Genomic DNA, 17,331 nt, shown 5'->3' with positions numbered 1-17,331 from the left:
CTAGCTCAGGTCATCATCGAAGTTCAGGTCGTAGCTCTGCAGGTCGTAGCTGAACATCGGGGCACTGCACCTCGGCCGCCGCATCACGGTGTTCTTCCAGCTGGACCTCACCCTCCAGAACAACTGCCTCACCGGCGCCGGTGCCCGCCACGTCGTGCTGCCGGCAGCTCCAAGAGACGCCATCTTCAGTTGATCGGTGTTCACCACTCTCCACAGGTCACTCAGCTCGTAACTGATTGATTTATCAATCGTATATGCTCTGCTGCTCTGCCTGTACTGCTAGACTAGCTTGCAAGTGTTCTTACTTAGCTTCCTTCTAATCTGATGAGCTCACACCGTGTATTGTCTAAACGAGCGCTCCCGGCAGCTGCTTATAACCTTGCGGGTTGGATACGCGTCGCTGTCGCCAGCGAGGCTGGCACCACTCGCGCACTCTCGAGCTAACGAGGGCATCAACCACGCATTATCAGAAATTTAGAATGGCCGTAGTAAAACCATCCTGGCATGTGCGGATGGGGGACAAAGGAAGTCGGCGCAAAGGAAGGAACGTGATAGCCCGTGTGAGTGAGTTGAAAGACAAGCACATGAGACGCTTTACACACACGTCCTACATAAATATCCAATCAGGTTTGGATGACACAAAGCGATTGGCAAGTTAAAGCATGCTCTTATCCATCGATAAAGAGCAATTTGACAGCGCTAACACGCCGCGATACAGTCATATGGATAGTCACAGATCTGCATACGAAGAATTTTGAAGCTTTAGAGGTGCTTAAGAAATCTTAAGACCGTTAATCGGAAGGTGAGAACAGACCATAGCACGTGCATATCAACTTATCAAGTAGCTACTCATGATCACCGGCGACATCGGCCGGCGGATAGTTAACAACTTTCTACGTCCGATAAACTTCAGAAAGAAAAGGGTAAAAAACGGAAGAACACTAGCATGTGTTAAAGCTAGATGAATCGTTAAAGCTAAACCAGGATCAAAAGGAAGATGTGCCAGCCCGATTGAATGATCTACAGATCAGGGATATCTAGGTCTTAAAAAGAAATACCGAAATCTTAGTTTTTTTTCTTCGATAAAGGGCGATTTCATTACTTAAAAGGTTTATTACACCCGGCCTCTGCATAACTGAGATGCACACAGCCGCAAACCAAAGGTATCAAGTTATAGAGAAGCGACAAAGTCAACAACACAGGAGAAATACTCAGGACGCAGCCCGGAAAACTAAGAATCAGGAGGACCAATTCTGCGATTATGCTGCCACCCATGTAGGGTAACAAAGTCCTTCGCCGTATCCTCCAACCGTGTACACACCTCCGTAAAGAGGCCGCGATCCTCCATACACTGAAGTGACGACCACGAACGGAGCAAACTGGTGCACCGGTAGATAACCTGCAATAGAGTAACATTTTTGTTATTAAAAACCTTGTCATTTCTACATAGCCAAAGCGACCAAATTACTGCAATCCCTCCTACCCTAATAAAAGTTTTGTACCTATGATCTATCCCATTTAGCCAGTTGCCAAAAATATTGGCAACGCTACCTGGCGGATACAAGGTAGAACCATTTGGATGATTGACCATATAGATTTGGCAAACCGACATTGGAAGAATAAGTGTTTAATTGTCTCATCATGATGACAAAATAGACACGTTTTGCTTCCTTGCCAGTTGCGTTTAGCAAGGTTGTCTTTGGTGAGGATGACCCCTCGACGAAGATACCAAGCAAAGACCTTAGTCTTTAAAGGTATCTTCATCTTCCAAATTAATTTATTACTAGAAACCGGCCCGATAGGTTGGATCAAAGCTTTATACATGGAATCAACTGAGAATTTGCCATTCACATTAAGACTCCAATGAAGTTCATCCGGCCCTTGTGTTAGGTGGATAGATGCCAACCGCAACACCAGGGCATCCCAAGATGATTGCCTTGTTCCAATAAGATTCCTTCTGAACGTCATATTCGGTGGATAAGACTCCATGACCTTAGCTAAGGTGTCTCCTTTATGACGCACAATATTATATAAGGCCGGATATTGTTCTCGAAGAGATGTATTTCCGAGCCACTTATCCTCCCAGAATCTAATATGTGTTCCATCCTTGATGGAGAAAGAAACAAATGGGAAGAAGTGTCTCTTCGTCGCCATTAGGCCAGCCCAAAAGTGAGAATCCCCTAGTTTCCATGATACCTTGGATATTGCTTTTAAGCCAACATACTTTCTCTTCAGAATGGTTTGCCAGACCCCATCCTTAGTGAGCAATTTAGCCAACCATTTACTAAGTAAGGCTGTGTTCTTAACCTGTAGGTCATGAACCCCTAGCCCTCCTTGGTCCTTTGGTCGGCACACAACTTCCCACTTAGTTAGCCGGTATTTCTTTTTCTCGCTATCCCCTTGCCAAAAGAATCTTGATCGTAGATAATTCAAACGATGCAAAACTCCTTTAGGAATCTGGAAAAATGATATCATATACAGTACCATATTGGTAAGTACTGAATTAATGAGTACCAATCTTCCACCAAGGGATAGCAATTTACCCATCCAGCTAGTCAACCATTTTTGCAACCTTTCCTCGACATGTTTCCATTCTGCCAACGTTAGTCTCCGGAAATGAATCGGGATACCTAAGTAGGAGATTGGAAACTGGCCCAACCTGCAGCCAAAAAGTTCGGCATACAGGTTGGCTTCGTCTTGGGCCTCACCGAAACAGAACAATTCGCTTTTATGGAAGTTGATCTCCAGACCTGATAGTTGCTCAAAAGCTGATAAGATCAGTTTCATATTTCGTGCTTTATCAAGGTCGTGTTCCATAAAAAGGATAGTATCATCGGCGTATTGAAGGATAGATAACCCACCATCCACTAGATGATGAACCACCCCTTCAATTTGCCCATCAGCTTTAGCACGCTCAATAATGATCGCAAGCATATCTGCCACTGTATTGAATAGTATGGGAGATAGCGGATCACCTTGCCGTAAACCTTTTTTTGTCTGAAAGTATCTACCAACGTCATCATTGACTTTGATGGCGACACTTCCTCCAAAAATAAAGTTATGGATTAGAGCTCGCCACTCATCAGAAAATCCTTTCATTCTGAGAGTCTGCTGAAGGAAAGACCACTTAACTCTATCATAGGCTTTTTCAAACTTGATCTTAAGAATAACGCCACTCATCTTTTTGCGATGTAACTCATGAATTGTTTCATGCAATGTAACAACCCCATCTAGGATATGTCTTCCTTGCATGAAAGTTGTCTGAGTTGGGCGAACCACATGATCGGCTATAGAATTAAGCCTAATAATTGTTGTCTTTGTAATTTTTTAAAACAAACGTTAAGAAGGCAGATTGGTCTAAATTTCTGAATCCGTTCAGCCTCATTAACCTTTGGCAACACAATAATTTCCCCAAAGTTAATGCGAAAGAGCTCAAGCTGTCCAGAATGTAGCTCTCCAAAGAGCTCCATTAAATGCGTCTTGATTATATCCCAGAATTTTTGATAAAACTCTGCTGGAAAACCATCCGGACCTGGCGCTTTATTGTGCTCCATCTGGAAAATCGCCTTTTTCACTTCCTCCTCGGAATAAGGAGAAGTGAGTAAGGCGCTCTCCTCGGCGGAAACTTGAGGAATGTCATCTATCCGATTCTCATCCATCGATAAATCACATTCCTCAGGTTCGCCAAACAAACCTTTGTAATAATTTGTGATATACGATTTGAGCTGCTCATGCCCTTCAATCGTACCCTCTTCTTGAACTAGGGAGTGAATAAGTTTCTTCCTGTGTCTTCCATTGGCTACACTATGGAAGTATCTTGTATTCGAATCTCCCTCCAACAGGAATTGAGCTTTTGATCTTTGGTACCACTTGAGTTCCTCCTCGCGGAGTATTCCAGCTAACTTCGCATTCAATTGACTCTTAAGTTCAATTTCTTGTGTAGTTAGTGGTCTCTCCTCCGCAATCGCCTCAATATCATCGATAGTTGAGGACAATTGGAGTTTCTCCTTTTTAAGCTACCCAGACGTATGCCTCGCCCATCCACCAAGGTATCTACGCGTAGCGCGTAGTTTATTATTCCACCTTTGGATGGGGTCTCGGCCCGCGACGGGTCTCTCCCATACTGTTCTTACCAGATCTGTAAAACCCTCCCTATGCAACCATCCAAGTTCAAATTTGAATGGACGTTTGCCAGGAGGTCTCGGTGAGCCAGTGGTAATGAGTATGGGGGCATGATCCGACAAAGATTCAATATGAGGTAGAGCGCGTATGGAAACCATCGGGTATTTGAATTCCCAATATGAGTCCATAAGAACTCTATATAACTTCTCATAAGTAGGAGGTGTTAGGGAGTTGGCCCAAGTGAATTGTCTGCCCACCATTGCCACCTCGCTCAAGTCCAAACTATCAATGACAACATTGAACATGAAAGGCCAATGATGGTCAAACCGGCCTCTATTTTTCTCGTGAGGAAATCGAAGCAAATTGAAATCGCCTCCAATTATGATTGGATGCAGATTATCCTTTGCAAGATTAACTAATTCACGAAGAAAAGCGGGCTTAAATTCAGCTTGGGCGGCACCATAAACAGTTACCAAACTCCACGTAAAGTTGTCGACTCTATTGCGAATATGGAGTTTTATGTGGTAGTATCCTCCCGCAATATGCAACACTTCCATGGAAGAATCTCGGACACCAATTAACATGCCCCCTGAATGTCCCCGCGGTGGACGGGAAACCCAAGTGAAGTCTATCCCGCCAGAAAGGCGGTGGAGCAAACTCCTTGAGTAATCCCTTCTACCGGTCTCAGAAATAGCTACAAAATCCAAACCATGATCCCTAATGCATTCAGCAATGTGTAAGTGTTTAGCCAAGTCTCGAAGACCTCTGCTATTCTCAAACATGCCATTCATGAGGAAACATCTGTAGATTTTGAAACCTTAGATTTCTTAGAAGGCCGAGCAGTCTTTTTTGTGGAGGAGGATTTAGATTTTCGGCTGGACGCTTTTAGATCATAGACTGAACTAAGCGCCACCTCATCCAACCCCACCTCAGACACCTCACCAGCAAGATGAGAAAGGAGTATATCATCTGTATCAGTATACTGCTCTTCCTCCTCTATAAGTGAGGTGTCCAGCTTACTCGAAACCTTAGGAGTGACCTTTAGTCTATCAAACTCCATACGTTTCAGAGCGTTAGCTGACACAATGACCGCACTACAAGAAGAACCCAAAGAAACACCTACACTACTCAACTTTGCCGAAATAGTGTTATCACCAGAATTTAACCAAGTCTGGAGATGGGCCGTGATTAAATGGGCTTAGAGGATATGCACGGAGAATATTCCTGAACCGGCCTTGTATAAGAAGTTTGGGCTCGACTGCCCGTGTATCTGTAAATTATAGTAGGTTACGTGTCGGTTAGAATTAAGAGATAGAGTTTAGCTCGTACACGGTTGGGTTTATTCCCAAGTTAGAAAGTCTACGGACTATAAATATGTATCTAGGGTTATTGAGAAAGGAGGACGATCACGTTCACAACAAATCAATCTAGGCGCATCGCCACCCCTTCTTTCGAGGGTTTCTCCCGGGTAAGCAACATGCTGCCTAGATCGCATCTTGCGATCTAGGCAGTATCAGTTTATTCGTTGTTGGTGTTGCTCGTGCTGAAGCCTTTTTGATGGCGAGCAACACACCCTTATCTTAGGTGTTTTGGGGTTGACGTCGATGCTTTCACGATGTACTTGTTTAGCTACGCTGCCCCTCGATATCTAGCTGCCCTTACACCTAGCATCTTGCTTGTTCTTTATTTAGTAGATATAATCCGTTATAGTTGCTCCTTGTTCTTCAAGGATTGGTTTAATATCCGTATGGTTAGGCCTTATAAACGGGTTGAACGATCCGGTAGTGCGTAAGGCGTGGTTTATTAAGCTCTAGAGGGATTGTTCCGGGGATCAACTTCACGTTGGTTTTTAGGCTTCTTTAGGGCTGGTTTTCCATCATCTTACGTATTTGCTAGGCTCAACTACGCATAGGATGTTCCGATTATACGGTGAAAACCCTAGACTATCATAGATTAGTTTAGCTTGATATTGATAAATTATAAATCTAATGTGAACCATGGGGCTATCGGCTCTTTGAGCCGATCCACAGAACAACTTAAGAGCCGATCGGGGCTCGTATTTAATGTTTACGTGTTTGCCATGCAGGAAACTAGTCGAAGCAATCCATCACCTTCCTGACCAGGTATAGGTCAGGTGGCACGCCCTCGCAAACACCAGGACGTGTGCCAGAAGGCATTGCGGGCCGTCGCCCGAGGGACCAGGGTCCACCGCAGTCCTGGGAGCCTCCCGGCTCTACGGTGTTGCCCGTCGCTACTCGCCGGTGGGTTTTTGACAGCAACACATTCTGGCACGCCCGGTGGGACCTTCTACAGCCACTACGTCAACATCTGCAGCAACCATGTCAAAAGCTGCGGATGAGGTGGTGGGCGAACCGGTCACGTACGCAGATCTGCCGGAGGAACACAAGAAAAAGTACGATGAGATGAAAGCCATCTTGGAAGCCGATCTCATCGGCTCTTTCATGAAGACCCGTTCACATGGCATCAGATGGAAAGGGTTCTCCCTTGAAGGTGCTCTCAATGAAGTAGACCTCTCTACATCTTCAGAGGAGCGCACCAGAGCTCTACGCCAGGAGATTAATTACATGGTGGCTCATTCTCTGCACCGCCATTCTGAGAGCTTGGTGAACGCTTTTGAGCGCGTTGCGGTCCGAGTGGTGCAGGAGATCATGAAGCATCATTACTCTCCGTCAGGACCTACCCTGGGGACTCACCAGGGAGAGATACCGCTCCAGATTAGACCGCCGCTACCATTCGCTCTTGCGGCGCCAGAGCCGCCGGGTTCGCCGGCGTACGTCTTCTACAAGGTTGGAGGCGATCCTAGCGATTGCCAATTCCTATATGAGCCGCCTAAGGAGATCCCACATGGATACGTGTGCACATACGTGTCGGACTGCAATGCCTTGGCACGCACGAACCAGATTGCACCAGCAGGGATTTCTGGGACAGACGCTGATAAACAAGCATGGCTAGCTAAATATGCTACTGGAACGAGTCATGAGGGCTCGGTCCCTACAGCTAATACCATGGAACAGATCAGCACCATCTTGAGAGACCAGTTTGGCATCTTGCCGAAGAGGAAAACAGTCGGGTATTCCAAGCCGTACCCCGACGAGTACGATATGATCCCGCTGCCACCCAAATATCGGCTCCCTGAATTCTCAAAATTCAATGGAGCAGAAGGGTCTAGCTCAATAGAGCACGTAAGCCGATATTTGGCACAGCTGGGCATGATTTCAGCGTCAGACCCGTTACGTGTGAGGTTTTTCGCACAATCTCTTACGGGATCAGCCTTTGGATGGTACACGTCGTTGCCACCAAACTCAGTCCGGACGTGGAAGCAAATGGAGGAGCAGTTTCACGTGCAATATCACTCAGAAGCTACCGAGGCCGGCATTGCCGATCTAACACAGGTGCGGCAGAAGCGGGGAGAAACAGTGTCTGAATACATCCAACGTTTCAGGACTGTCAGGAACCGATGTTATTCGGTTCGTTTATCTGAGAAAGAAGCAATCGAGCTGGCAGCATTGGGCCTCGCAACGCCGATCAAGGATCTGGCTTCCCAAGCAGAGTACAGTTCATTGTCGCACATGGTGCAGAAACTCACATCGTATGAGCAGCGGCACCCTGAATTGTACCAAGACAAGTTCAAGCGTCCGGTGGGCTTGGTCGAGATGGAAGAAGCTGAAGATCATGCGCCAGACCTGGAGGTGGCTGTAGCTGAATGGGCTCGGGGGGCAAATCCCGTGTCCTGCAAATGGGTAAAACCACAAGGGCCTGCAAGAGGGTTTGACTTCGATTTGAGCAAAGCTGAGAAGATTTTCGATCTTTTGCTTAAGGAAAAACAGCTGAAGTTACCCGAAGGCCATAAAATCCCTACAGCACAAGAAATGAACGGGAGGCCATACTGCAAATGGCATCACTCGTTCACCCATACCACCAATGACTGCAAGGGGTTTCGCCAGCAGATCCAAACGGCGATAGAACAAGGCCGACTGATCTTTAGCCAGTTTGCCATGAAAGTGGACACACATCCGTTTCCTTGCGTCAACATGGTGGAACCCGATCAGTCCGCGAGGCGTCGACTAGATTTCTCATTCGAGGTTAACATGGCAGGGCCTGTACGCCACCATGGCAACGATAAAGAAGAAAGCAGTCACTCCCGCGGCAAGGAAAAGGAGGAGGCCGATCCACGCGACTGGCCCCGACGTGATGACAGACGGTACCTCACCGAGGAACAAGTGAGAAGCGTGCGATATAAAAAACCACTCTCCACGCATCTCCTTAACAAATATGAGTATCGGTATGACCGACGTCGGCGGTACGACGGAGATGACGAAAGAGATCATCGGTCTGATGTAGACAATAGAAGGTACCGTCGGCATGACAGAGACGACGAAGGACGTGAGCACCGCGCTAAGGAGAGGTCAAGGGAGCAGGAAGACATGGATAGACACTGGGACTGTCCCTTCTTTAAACACTGCTGGGATTCAGGGATGAGCCGATTGCCTACAATCGACAACTGCCCGGAGTGTAGACGCCGGAAGAAGGGTGCAGGGAAGTTTTCGTTTTCAAGCGTCTAGGGCCTCTCCCGCCACGGAACAAACGAGTTGAGTCATCTCGGGATGAAGACTTTGAGGAGTCGAAGATGAAGAAGAAGATAGGTACCACCGGCCAAGATGGTGCCACGATGGACTCAGCCACTCCCAAAAGCGTAGGGTTCAGCGGCTACGTAGCTTGGAGCAAGCCGAAGCGCGATACTTGCACACGTTGAGGAAAGCGCGGCCCGATCTGGCCGTGAAAATTCAGCAGACTTTGGACGAAGAGAGTCGTCCACCAAAGAAAGTTTGGCGTCCCAAGCAAGAAAAAGCCGATGTGATTACATCGGCTGGCACAAACATGGTGTTCATCCTTCCATCGAGTTTCGTGCCCCGAGAGCCGAAGAAGTGTCGATAGCACGGTTTGACTGCGGTCCACAGCCCGTCATCTTTGAAAAACCACGGGAGAAGGGCTACAAACACATGAAGGCCCTGTACCTAAAAGGTTATATCAATGGGCAGCCCGTCGGCAGGATGTTGGTTGACACGGGAGCGGCGGTCAATATAATGCCATATTCCATGCTACGGCGTTTGGGACGCTCCAGTGCCGATCTGATCAAGACCAATGTCACACTAAACGACTTGAACGGCCAAGCATCAGGGACGCAAGGTGTCCTGAACGTGGATCTGACCGTAGGCCGAAAGACGATCCCAACAACATTCTTCATCGTCGACAGCAAGAGCACCTACGTTGTTCTGCTAGGAAGGGATTGGATTCACGCCAATCTGCTGCATTCCATCTACAATGCACCAATGCCCGATACAATGGGATGGAGACGACGTGGAAGTCGTACATGCAGATGACTCGATCGAGGTCTCAATAGCCGGCATGAACATTTGGGACTCGGAAGACCAAGAGCCGCTCTCTGGAATCAGTTTGGACGGCTGTGATCGCATCGAGGTGACAAAAAACGGGGTGAGGCTGGTCTTATCCACCGGCCCGATAGAGTAGCAAGAGCAACATCCATCGACATACGTGGCAAGGCCGATCCTCGCGATCGGCCCCAAAAAATAAAAAGCAAGGATCTCACTTCAAACATGTCACGTAGTCGTGGTAGGAAGACTCCCTCCTGTAAGGGAGCACATACAAGTTGTAAACGTTCATTGAGCAATTCAATCAACATGGAGGCCGATTCCAGCAATCGGCCAAAATTATCCTCGCCATACGTTCTGCTTGTGTTCAACGTCGATCTAACAGGCGACGGGAAGCTAGGATATGGGTTTACGTCAGCTGATGAGCTAGAAGAGATCGACATTGGTCCTGGGGATAAGCCACGACCAACATTTATCAGCAAAAAGTTAGATCCGCATCTGAGGGGCCTGATGATAGCTTTTTTGAAAGAATACCCAGATTGTTTTGCCTGGGATTATACAGAGATGTCCGGGCTAGACAGGAGCATCATTGAGCATCGGCTACCTCTTAAGAAAGGATTTCGGCCGTTCCAGCAACGAGCACGGCAAATGAAGGCCGAAATTCTAGAAGAAGTCAAGAAGGAGATTGAGAAGATGTTGAGCGCCGGGTTCATCAGGCTATGCAGGTATGCTGAGTGGATATCTAGTATCGTACATGTAGAGAAGAAGGACGGCCGATGGCGCGTCGCCATAGATTTTCGCGATGTCAACAGAGCCACTCCGAAGGATGAGTACCCTATGCCGGTAGCCGAGACGTTGATCAATGCATCGGCTGGTCATAAGGTTTTAAGCTTCATGGACGGCAATGCCGGTTACAACCAGATTTTCATGGCTCCAGAAGATATACACAAGACTGCCTTCAGAGTACCTGGTTCGGTGGGCTTGTTCGAGTATGTGGTCATGACATTTGGGCTGAAGAATGCCGGTGCAACGTACCAACGAGCCATGAATTACATCTTTCATGATCTGATCGGCAAGCTGGTAGAGATCTACATTGATGACGTGGTGGTCAAGTCTGTCTCAGTGGAAGGACACCTGGAGGATTTGCGACGCATCCTGGACCGAACTAGAAAGTTCGGACTTAGAATGAATCCAAAGAAGTGTGCTTTTGGTGTGACGGCCGGTCAATTCCTGGGCTTCCTAGTTCATGAACGTGGAATTGAGATCGGCCTGAAAAGTCAAGAGGCAGTACGAACAATGAAACCACCTACCACCAAGAAGGAAATCCAAAGTCTCATCGGCAAAATCAATTTCGTCAGAAGATTCATCTCTAATCTGTCAGGACGAATTGAACCGTTCATGGGATTGGTAAAAATCAAACTGATGAGGAGTTTCACTGGGGGGCAGAGCAACATCGAGCTTTTGATGAGATCAAGGCATATCTAACGAAGCCGCCCGTATTGGTTCCGCCCCAGCAAGATAGGCCATTCTACATCTACCTGTCAGTAGCTGATACTTCCATCGCCTCAGTGGTAGTGCAAATCTATGATGGTATGGAAAGAGTCGCTTTCTACCTCAGCAGAAGGATGTTGGATGCAGAGACGAGGTACCCGGAGATCGAGAAGTTGTGCCTCTGCCTATTTTTTACCTGCACCAAGCTTCGTCACATCTTTCTGACAGCGGAAATCGTCATCATTTGCAAATCAGACGTCATCAAGCACATGCTGTCGGCTCCTGTTTTGAAAGGCCGACTCGGTAAATGGATGTTTGCATTATCAGAATTAGATCTCCGGTATCAACCTGCGAAAGTAGTCAAAAGACAGGCCCTGGCCGATCTGATCGCTGAGCGAATCAACACTGATATAGCAGCACTGTTTATACGTGCATGGGCCATGTTTTTCGATGGATCAGTTTGTGATGATGGTTGCGGCATCGGCATCTTACTCGTGTCGCCTCGGGGGGCAACCTATTCTTTCTCCATCAGGTTATCTACTCCTTGCACCAATAATGCTGATGAGTATGAAGCAATACGCAGGGGGATGGAGTTGCTTATTGAAGCCGGGGCGAAGCGAGTGGAACTCTTTGGAGACTCAAAGTTGGTGATCTCCCGGCTCACGGAAGAATACAAGTGTGAGAGCGAGTCGCTCTTCCCGTTATGGACGCATTGCCGCGAGCTGATGACACAGTTTAGGTACATAAACTTCAACTGGGTCCCGAGGTCGCAGAATACGGAGGCGAACGATCTCGCACAGATGGCGTCAGGCTATAAGGATACAGTGGAAGGAGCCGATGTCCAGATACATTTCATAGAGCCGGATGATTGGAGAGCCGATATCTTCAATTACTTGAAAGATCCGGCTCAGGGGGCACCCAAACGGATAAGGTACAAGGCCATGAAGTATGTCCTTATTGGAGATGACATGTTCTACAGGACCTTGGAAGGGTTACTTCTCAAATGTTTGGGAACAGCCGAGGCAAATCGGCTCTTACACGAGGTACATGAAGGCGCTCGTGGAACTCATCAATCGGCTCATAAGATGAAGTGGTTGATCGGGCGATCGGGGTTTTATTGGCCCACCATGCTTGAGGACTGTTTTAATTACTATAAAGGGTGTCGGGCATGTCGGAGGTTTGGGAGCATTCGAGATGGTGCCCGCATCGGCAATGAACCCCATCATCAAGCCTTGGCCATTTCGAGGATGGGGCATGGACATGATCGGCAAAATCCATCCTGCATCGAGCAAAGGCCACGAGTGGATCTTGGCCATTACGGATTATTTCACTAAATGGGTGGAGGCCGTCCCTATGAAGTCTGTGGCATCGAAGGATGTTATCAGTTTCGTGAAAGAGCATGTCATTCACAGATTTGGGATTCCCCAGACCATCACGACCGATGGAGGTTCGGTTTTCGTTTCTCGCGAGTTCAGAGATTTCTGCGAGGACATGGGAATTAAGTTGATCCGATCATCCCCATACTATGCTCAGGCAAATGGGCAGGCTGAAGCGTCCAACAAAAGCCTTATCAAGCTGATTAAGAGAAAAATCGACGAGTACCCTAGGCGTTGGCACGAGGTTTTGTCGGAGGCTTTATGGGCTTATCGCATGTCATGTCATGGGGCGGTAAAAACCTCGCCGTACCATCTGGTCTATGGACAAGAAGCCGTGTTACCCTGGGAGATCACGGCTGGGTCAAGACGTGTCACGTTTCAGAATGACTTAACAACTGAAGAGTATGCAGCCTTGATGAGTGATAGCGTTGAGGATCTGACGGAACTTAGACTTTGGTCACTTGAGAAAATTAAGGAGAACAAGGCCAAGGTGGCTCGTGCATATAATAAGAAGGTGAAGCCGAAGGAGTTCCATGTTGGTGATCTGGTATGGGAAGCTGTATTGCCGTTGGGGACTAAGGACAAGGCGTATGGTAAATGATCTCCAAATTGGCACGGGCCGTACAGGGTTGACCAAGTCCTAAAGGGCAATGCATACATGCTCGAGCAGTTGGATGGTGTGAAGTTCCCAGTGGCCGTCAATGGCCAGCATCTCAAGAAGTATTTCCCAATTATGTGGGATGATGGGAAGTGAAATACGGGGGCTGATTTTGAATCGGCCAGTAAAAAAAAATCTAAACGAAAGCATAGCCGATGCACTGACAACAACTGTCATAAGCAAGTATCAGGTCACCATTCAATTTTACATTCGATTTTGGGACTGGCCTTGTTGGCGTTTTGGGTAAAGACCGATGTATTGTCATCGGCTTTTGAGCAATGATTTATTTTGATAATTGGAAGAATTAAGCATGGAATCCTTCTTCATTGATTTAAAAAGGGGATTTCTTACAAGGAGGAGCCGATTGCTCAAGAAAAAAATGAGAACAGATTGCTACTACTAGTCCTATGCTAGTAGTCCCTACTCTAAGGACCGTCGCTGTCCTCGTCGTCGCCGTTGTAGCCGCCGCCGGTGCTGCTGCTGGCGAGCTCCTCATCGCTACTGATGTAGCCCTCAATAGGGGCTTCTTCCTCCTCATCATCGTCGTCTTCGCCGGCGGCTCGTCGGAGGAGGTGCTGTCCTCCTCTTCCTCCTCTTCGTTGGAGGAGGCGTCGTCCTCCTCGTCCTCCTCTTCTTCCTCTTTGTCGGAGGGGGTGAGGTTACCCCAGGAGAGGAGGTCATCCTCAATCTCCGCCTCCAGGTCCCCGTCGATGAGGAACCGGAGGTCGTCCTCCCCATCGGTCAGGGGCAAATCACCATCTGACCCGACAAGGGCCTCGGGTGGGCCATCTGGCACGAAGTCGAAGTCCCATTCCTGCTCATCCCATTGGTTGTGCTCTGGCATCGGCTCACTTGAGGAAGAAGATTGGAAGGAGAGAGCCGATGAAGCAGAGGAGGAGGATGAGTCCATGGTAGAGGAGGGCTTTTCGGTGGCTAGTACTGAGCAAGGGGATGAAGAAGCGAGTTGCTCGACGCGGTTAAATAAAAGGGGATATAGTGGAGATTTAATGCTGTGGCGGTTTCCGAGGACATGGTGCCGAATCTGTCAAATCGTGCAGAGAAGTTGAGAAGGCAAGGCATCATGATGAAGGATACTGCGGCGGTTCTGCTCTGCCACGACGTGACCCTACGAAGCAGAAAAAGCAGAGTCGTTTTGAAATTATCATTGCCAAAACCAGGGGGGCATGTGTTATCACCAGAATTTAACCAAGTCTGGAGATGGGCCGTGATTAAATGGGCTTAGAGGATATGCACGGAGAATATTCCTGAACCGGCCTTGTATAAGAAGTTTGGGCTCGACTGCCCGTGTATCTGTAAATTATAGTAGGTTACGTGTCGGTTAGAATTAAGAGATAGAGTTTAGCTCGTACACGGTTGGGTTTATTCCCAAGTTAGAAAGTCTACGGACTATAAATATGTATCTAGGGTTATTGAGAAAGGAGGACGATCACGTTCACAACAAATCAATCTAGGCGCATCGCCACCTCTTGTTTCGAGGGTTTCTCCGGGTAAGCAACATGCTGCCTAGATCGCATCTTGCGATCTAGGCAGTATCAGTTTATTCGTTGTTGGTGTTGCTCGTGCTGAAGCCTTTTTGATGGCGAGCAACACCCTTATCTTAGGTGTTTTGGGGTTGACGTCGATGCTTTCACGATGTACTTGTTTAGCTACGCTGCCCCTCGATATCTAGCTGCCCTTACACCTATTTTAGGTGTAAAGGCAGCATCTTGCTTGTTCTTTATTTAGTAGATCTAATCCGCTATAGTTGCTCCTTGTTCTTCAAGGATTGGTTTGATATCCGTATGGTTAGGCCTTATAAACGGGTTGAACGATCCGGTAGTGCGTAAGGCGTGGTTTATTAAGCTCTAGAGGGATTGTTCCGGGGATCAACTTCACGTTGGTTTTTAGGCCTCTTTAGGGCTGGTTTTCCATCATCTTACGTATTTGCTAGGCTCAACTACGCATAGGATGTTCCGATTATACGGTGAAAACCCTAGACTATCGTAGATTAGTTTAGCTTGATATTGATAAAGCATGATGCCCATGTTATCATAAATCTAATGTGAACCATGGGGCAATCGGCTCTTTGAGCCGATCCACATAACAACTTAAGAGCCGATCGGGGCTCGTATTTAATGTTTACGTGTTTGCCATGCAGGAAACTAGTCGAAGCAATCCATCACCTTCCTGACCAGGTATAGGTCAGGTGGCACGCCCTCGCAAACACTAGGACGTGTGCCAGAAGGCATTGCGGGCCGTCGCCCGAGGGACCAGGGTCCACCGCAGTCCTGGGAGCCTCCCGGCTCTACGGTGTTGCCCATCGCTACTCGCCGGTGGGTTTTTGACAGCAACAAATAGAAGTAACAGGAAAAGGTAAAAAAGACTTAGAACATGAAGCCATACCAGCAGTATCCAAGTTAGAAGCCGCCTTGCGCCTCATGGCCCTGGAAAGGGAATCCTCGTCCGATAGCGCAGCTCCATCTGAAGATGTCACTTGGCGCATGCTGCGAACGTGATGGCGTTGTAGGAGCCTGACGAAGAGGTGTAACCACTGGGGAGGGTGATGCCGGTGTAGACACCCTCCCAATGGTCACAGCCGGCGAGCTTGGCGACGAAGCCCGCGCAGGAGATGAGACCGGGGCGGAAGCCGCGGCGATGGAAGCTCCAGAACCCGGCATAGCCTCCCCGCCCGACCCCATGGGAGCCATCTCCTCGGAATGCACCGCTCACTGGACTAAGCACACCTTGGTCGCCGACAGACCAGTTGTGGCCGTCCCAACAGCAGCAGCCTCCACGTGCTTCCCAACACCAGGCTCAGCGGACGGAGCACGCGGCGATGCTGGGCGCGTGCGTCCCATCATGTTCCGACGCCCGCGCGCTGAGGAAGGGGCGGGCTGCGGCGGCCCATGAACACCGGCAGGTGCGTCCGAAGACTCGGCGGTGACTTGGCCAGGTTGGAGCGGTATGGATGATGCCGCCGAGGACAAAGCCACCCGTAGCTCCTCAGGGGCGACCACCTTACTTGAAGCAACAACGGTCGAAGTGGTAGGAGGGGTGAGCGAGCGTTCCGGGGAGCCCACAGTCGAAGACGGTGACCGACGCTCAAGAGAGGGGTGGGACTTTCGTAGCGCAGCCACAATAGCAATGCCCCTTAGAGTCTTTGGATCGAAGTTGTATGGAGGCATGAAGAATCGAGGTGACTTGAGAAGTACCAGGAGGAGCTACAGCCGAAGAACTAGTACCCTGAGTCTGGTTCATCGTCTGAACGTTCACCGTCCCCTGCCCATACTCAGAAGTGTCCATGAGGTCTTCCTGCTCCTTTCCTTTCCCCTCCTCACCATCACCATCACCATCCTTCTTCTTCCAAACAAAAGGCAGAAAGTCAGACTCCGGAATATAGTCCGTTGGCTCCCGCCGAAAACGAAATTCATACCCCTTGAGTTTCAACACCACATCAGATTTAACACAAGCCCCATCTTTGTCCAACTTTTTAGCAAACTTGGTAGTGTCAAGCATGCCAACCAACACACGGACAACTCCTCGGCGCCTCAGGCTGATGAGATCAACATCTAAAGTTTTCCCCATCAGAGACCCAATGGCCCATAAGCCCCAGAAGTGGTGAACATTATGCGGCACCCCTTCAACATGAAGCCAAACCTGCTCGAGCTCGAACTTGTGTGGAATGATAGTAGGCTTCCAAGCTGTAACAGACATCTGAGAAATAAACCCCGGAACAGCCACTTGAATCCCATCGACAACATCGAGGTCGTGAAAGGACGGAAAGCTAATAAGAAACTCATTGTCGCCATTGGGGATAGCCTCCCACTTCCATTTAGCTTTTGCAGGGCACCTCCTTGCCATCTGTTTCTGAATCACATCGAAGGGGACCATATCACCTGTAACCACCACACGAGCAACCGGGGACCCATTAGGAGCTAGATCATCCTTAACCACACTATCTGGCAGGGTGGTGAAAAAAGTCTCATAACAGGCAGGGATAGGTTGTAGGCAATTTAATTGACATCCAACTCAAATACGCTATCAACTTCCATTGTGCGGAAACGTGGTGCTCAAAGGCTCACTTGTGTAAAACACAAGAGGACAACAGGGACATGAGGGCGATCGGTGATCTCGCGGCCGCCGCCGGCCTGGCCGCCTAGGCCCTGCCCCTTGTCAACGGTGAGCTCCCTTCCCCCCGTCCCATGGAGACTCCTCTCCGGTGGCCTGTGGTCTTCTCAACTCTGCTCTCGTCCCGCCCTCCGATCCGCACCTA

At 48.6% G+C, this 17,331-nt stretch overlaps 1 protein-coding gene across 1 annotated transcript; it reads right to left on the bottom strand.

Moving 5' to 3' along the window:
- LOC124647454 lies at positions 1-17,039 on the bottom strand. Its single transcript, XM_047187399.1, has 3 exons — positions 16,492-17,039; positions 1,322-1,399; positions 1-232 (listed from the first exon to the last, which is right to left on the bottom strand). The coding sequence occupies exons 1-3, from the start codon at positions 16,947-16,949 to the stop codon at positions 1-3; spliced, it is 768 nt and encodes a 255-aa protein (XP_047043355.1). The 5' UTR covers positions 16,950-17,039.
- Positions 17,040-17,331: the final 292 nt, after the last annotated feature.

The sequence above is a fragment of the Lolium rigidum genome, chromosome 4 (assembly GCF_022539505.1).
Source record: "Lolium rigidum isolate FL_2022 chromosome 4, APGP_CSIRO_Lrig_0.1, whole genome shotgun sequence".
NCBI lineage: Eukaryota > Viridiplantae > Streptophyta > Magnoliopsida > Poales > Poaceae > Lolium > Lolium rigidum.
Note: the sequence above shows the minus strand (reverse complement) of the source record. Positions and strands in the feature narration are given on the sequence as shown.

Coding starts and splice junctions, on each gene's coding strand:
- LOC124647454 (XM_047187399.1), bottom strand. CDS start 16,949: ATGGTCCCCTTCGATGTGATTCAGAAACAGATGGCAAGGAGGTGCCCT. Junction 1,400..16,491: donor GTGGTGTTGAAACTCAAGGG/GTATGAATTTCG, acceptor ACTCTATTGCAG/GTTATCTACCGGTGCACCAG. Junction 233..1,321: donor ATCGCGGCCTCTTTACGGAG/GTGTGTACACGG, acceptor TAAATCAATCAG/TTACGAGCTGAGTGACCTGT.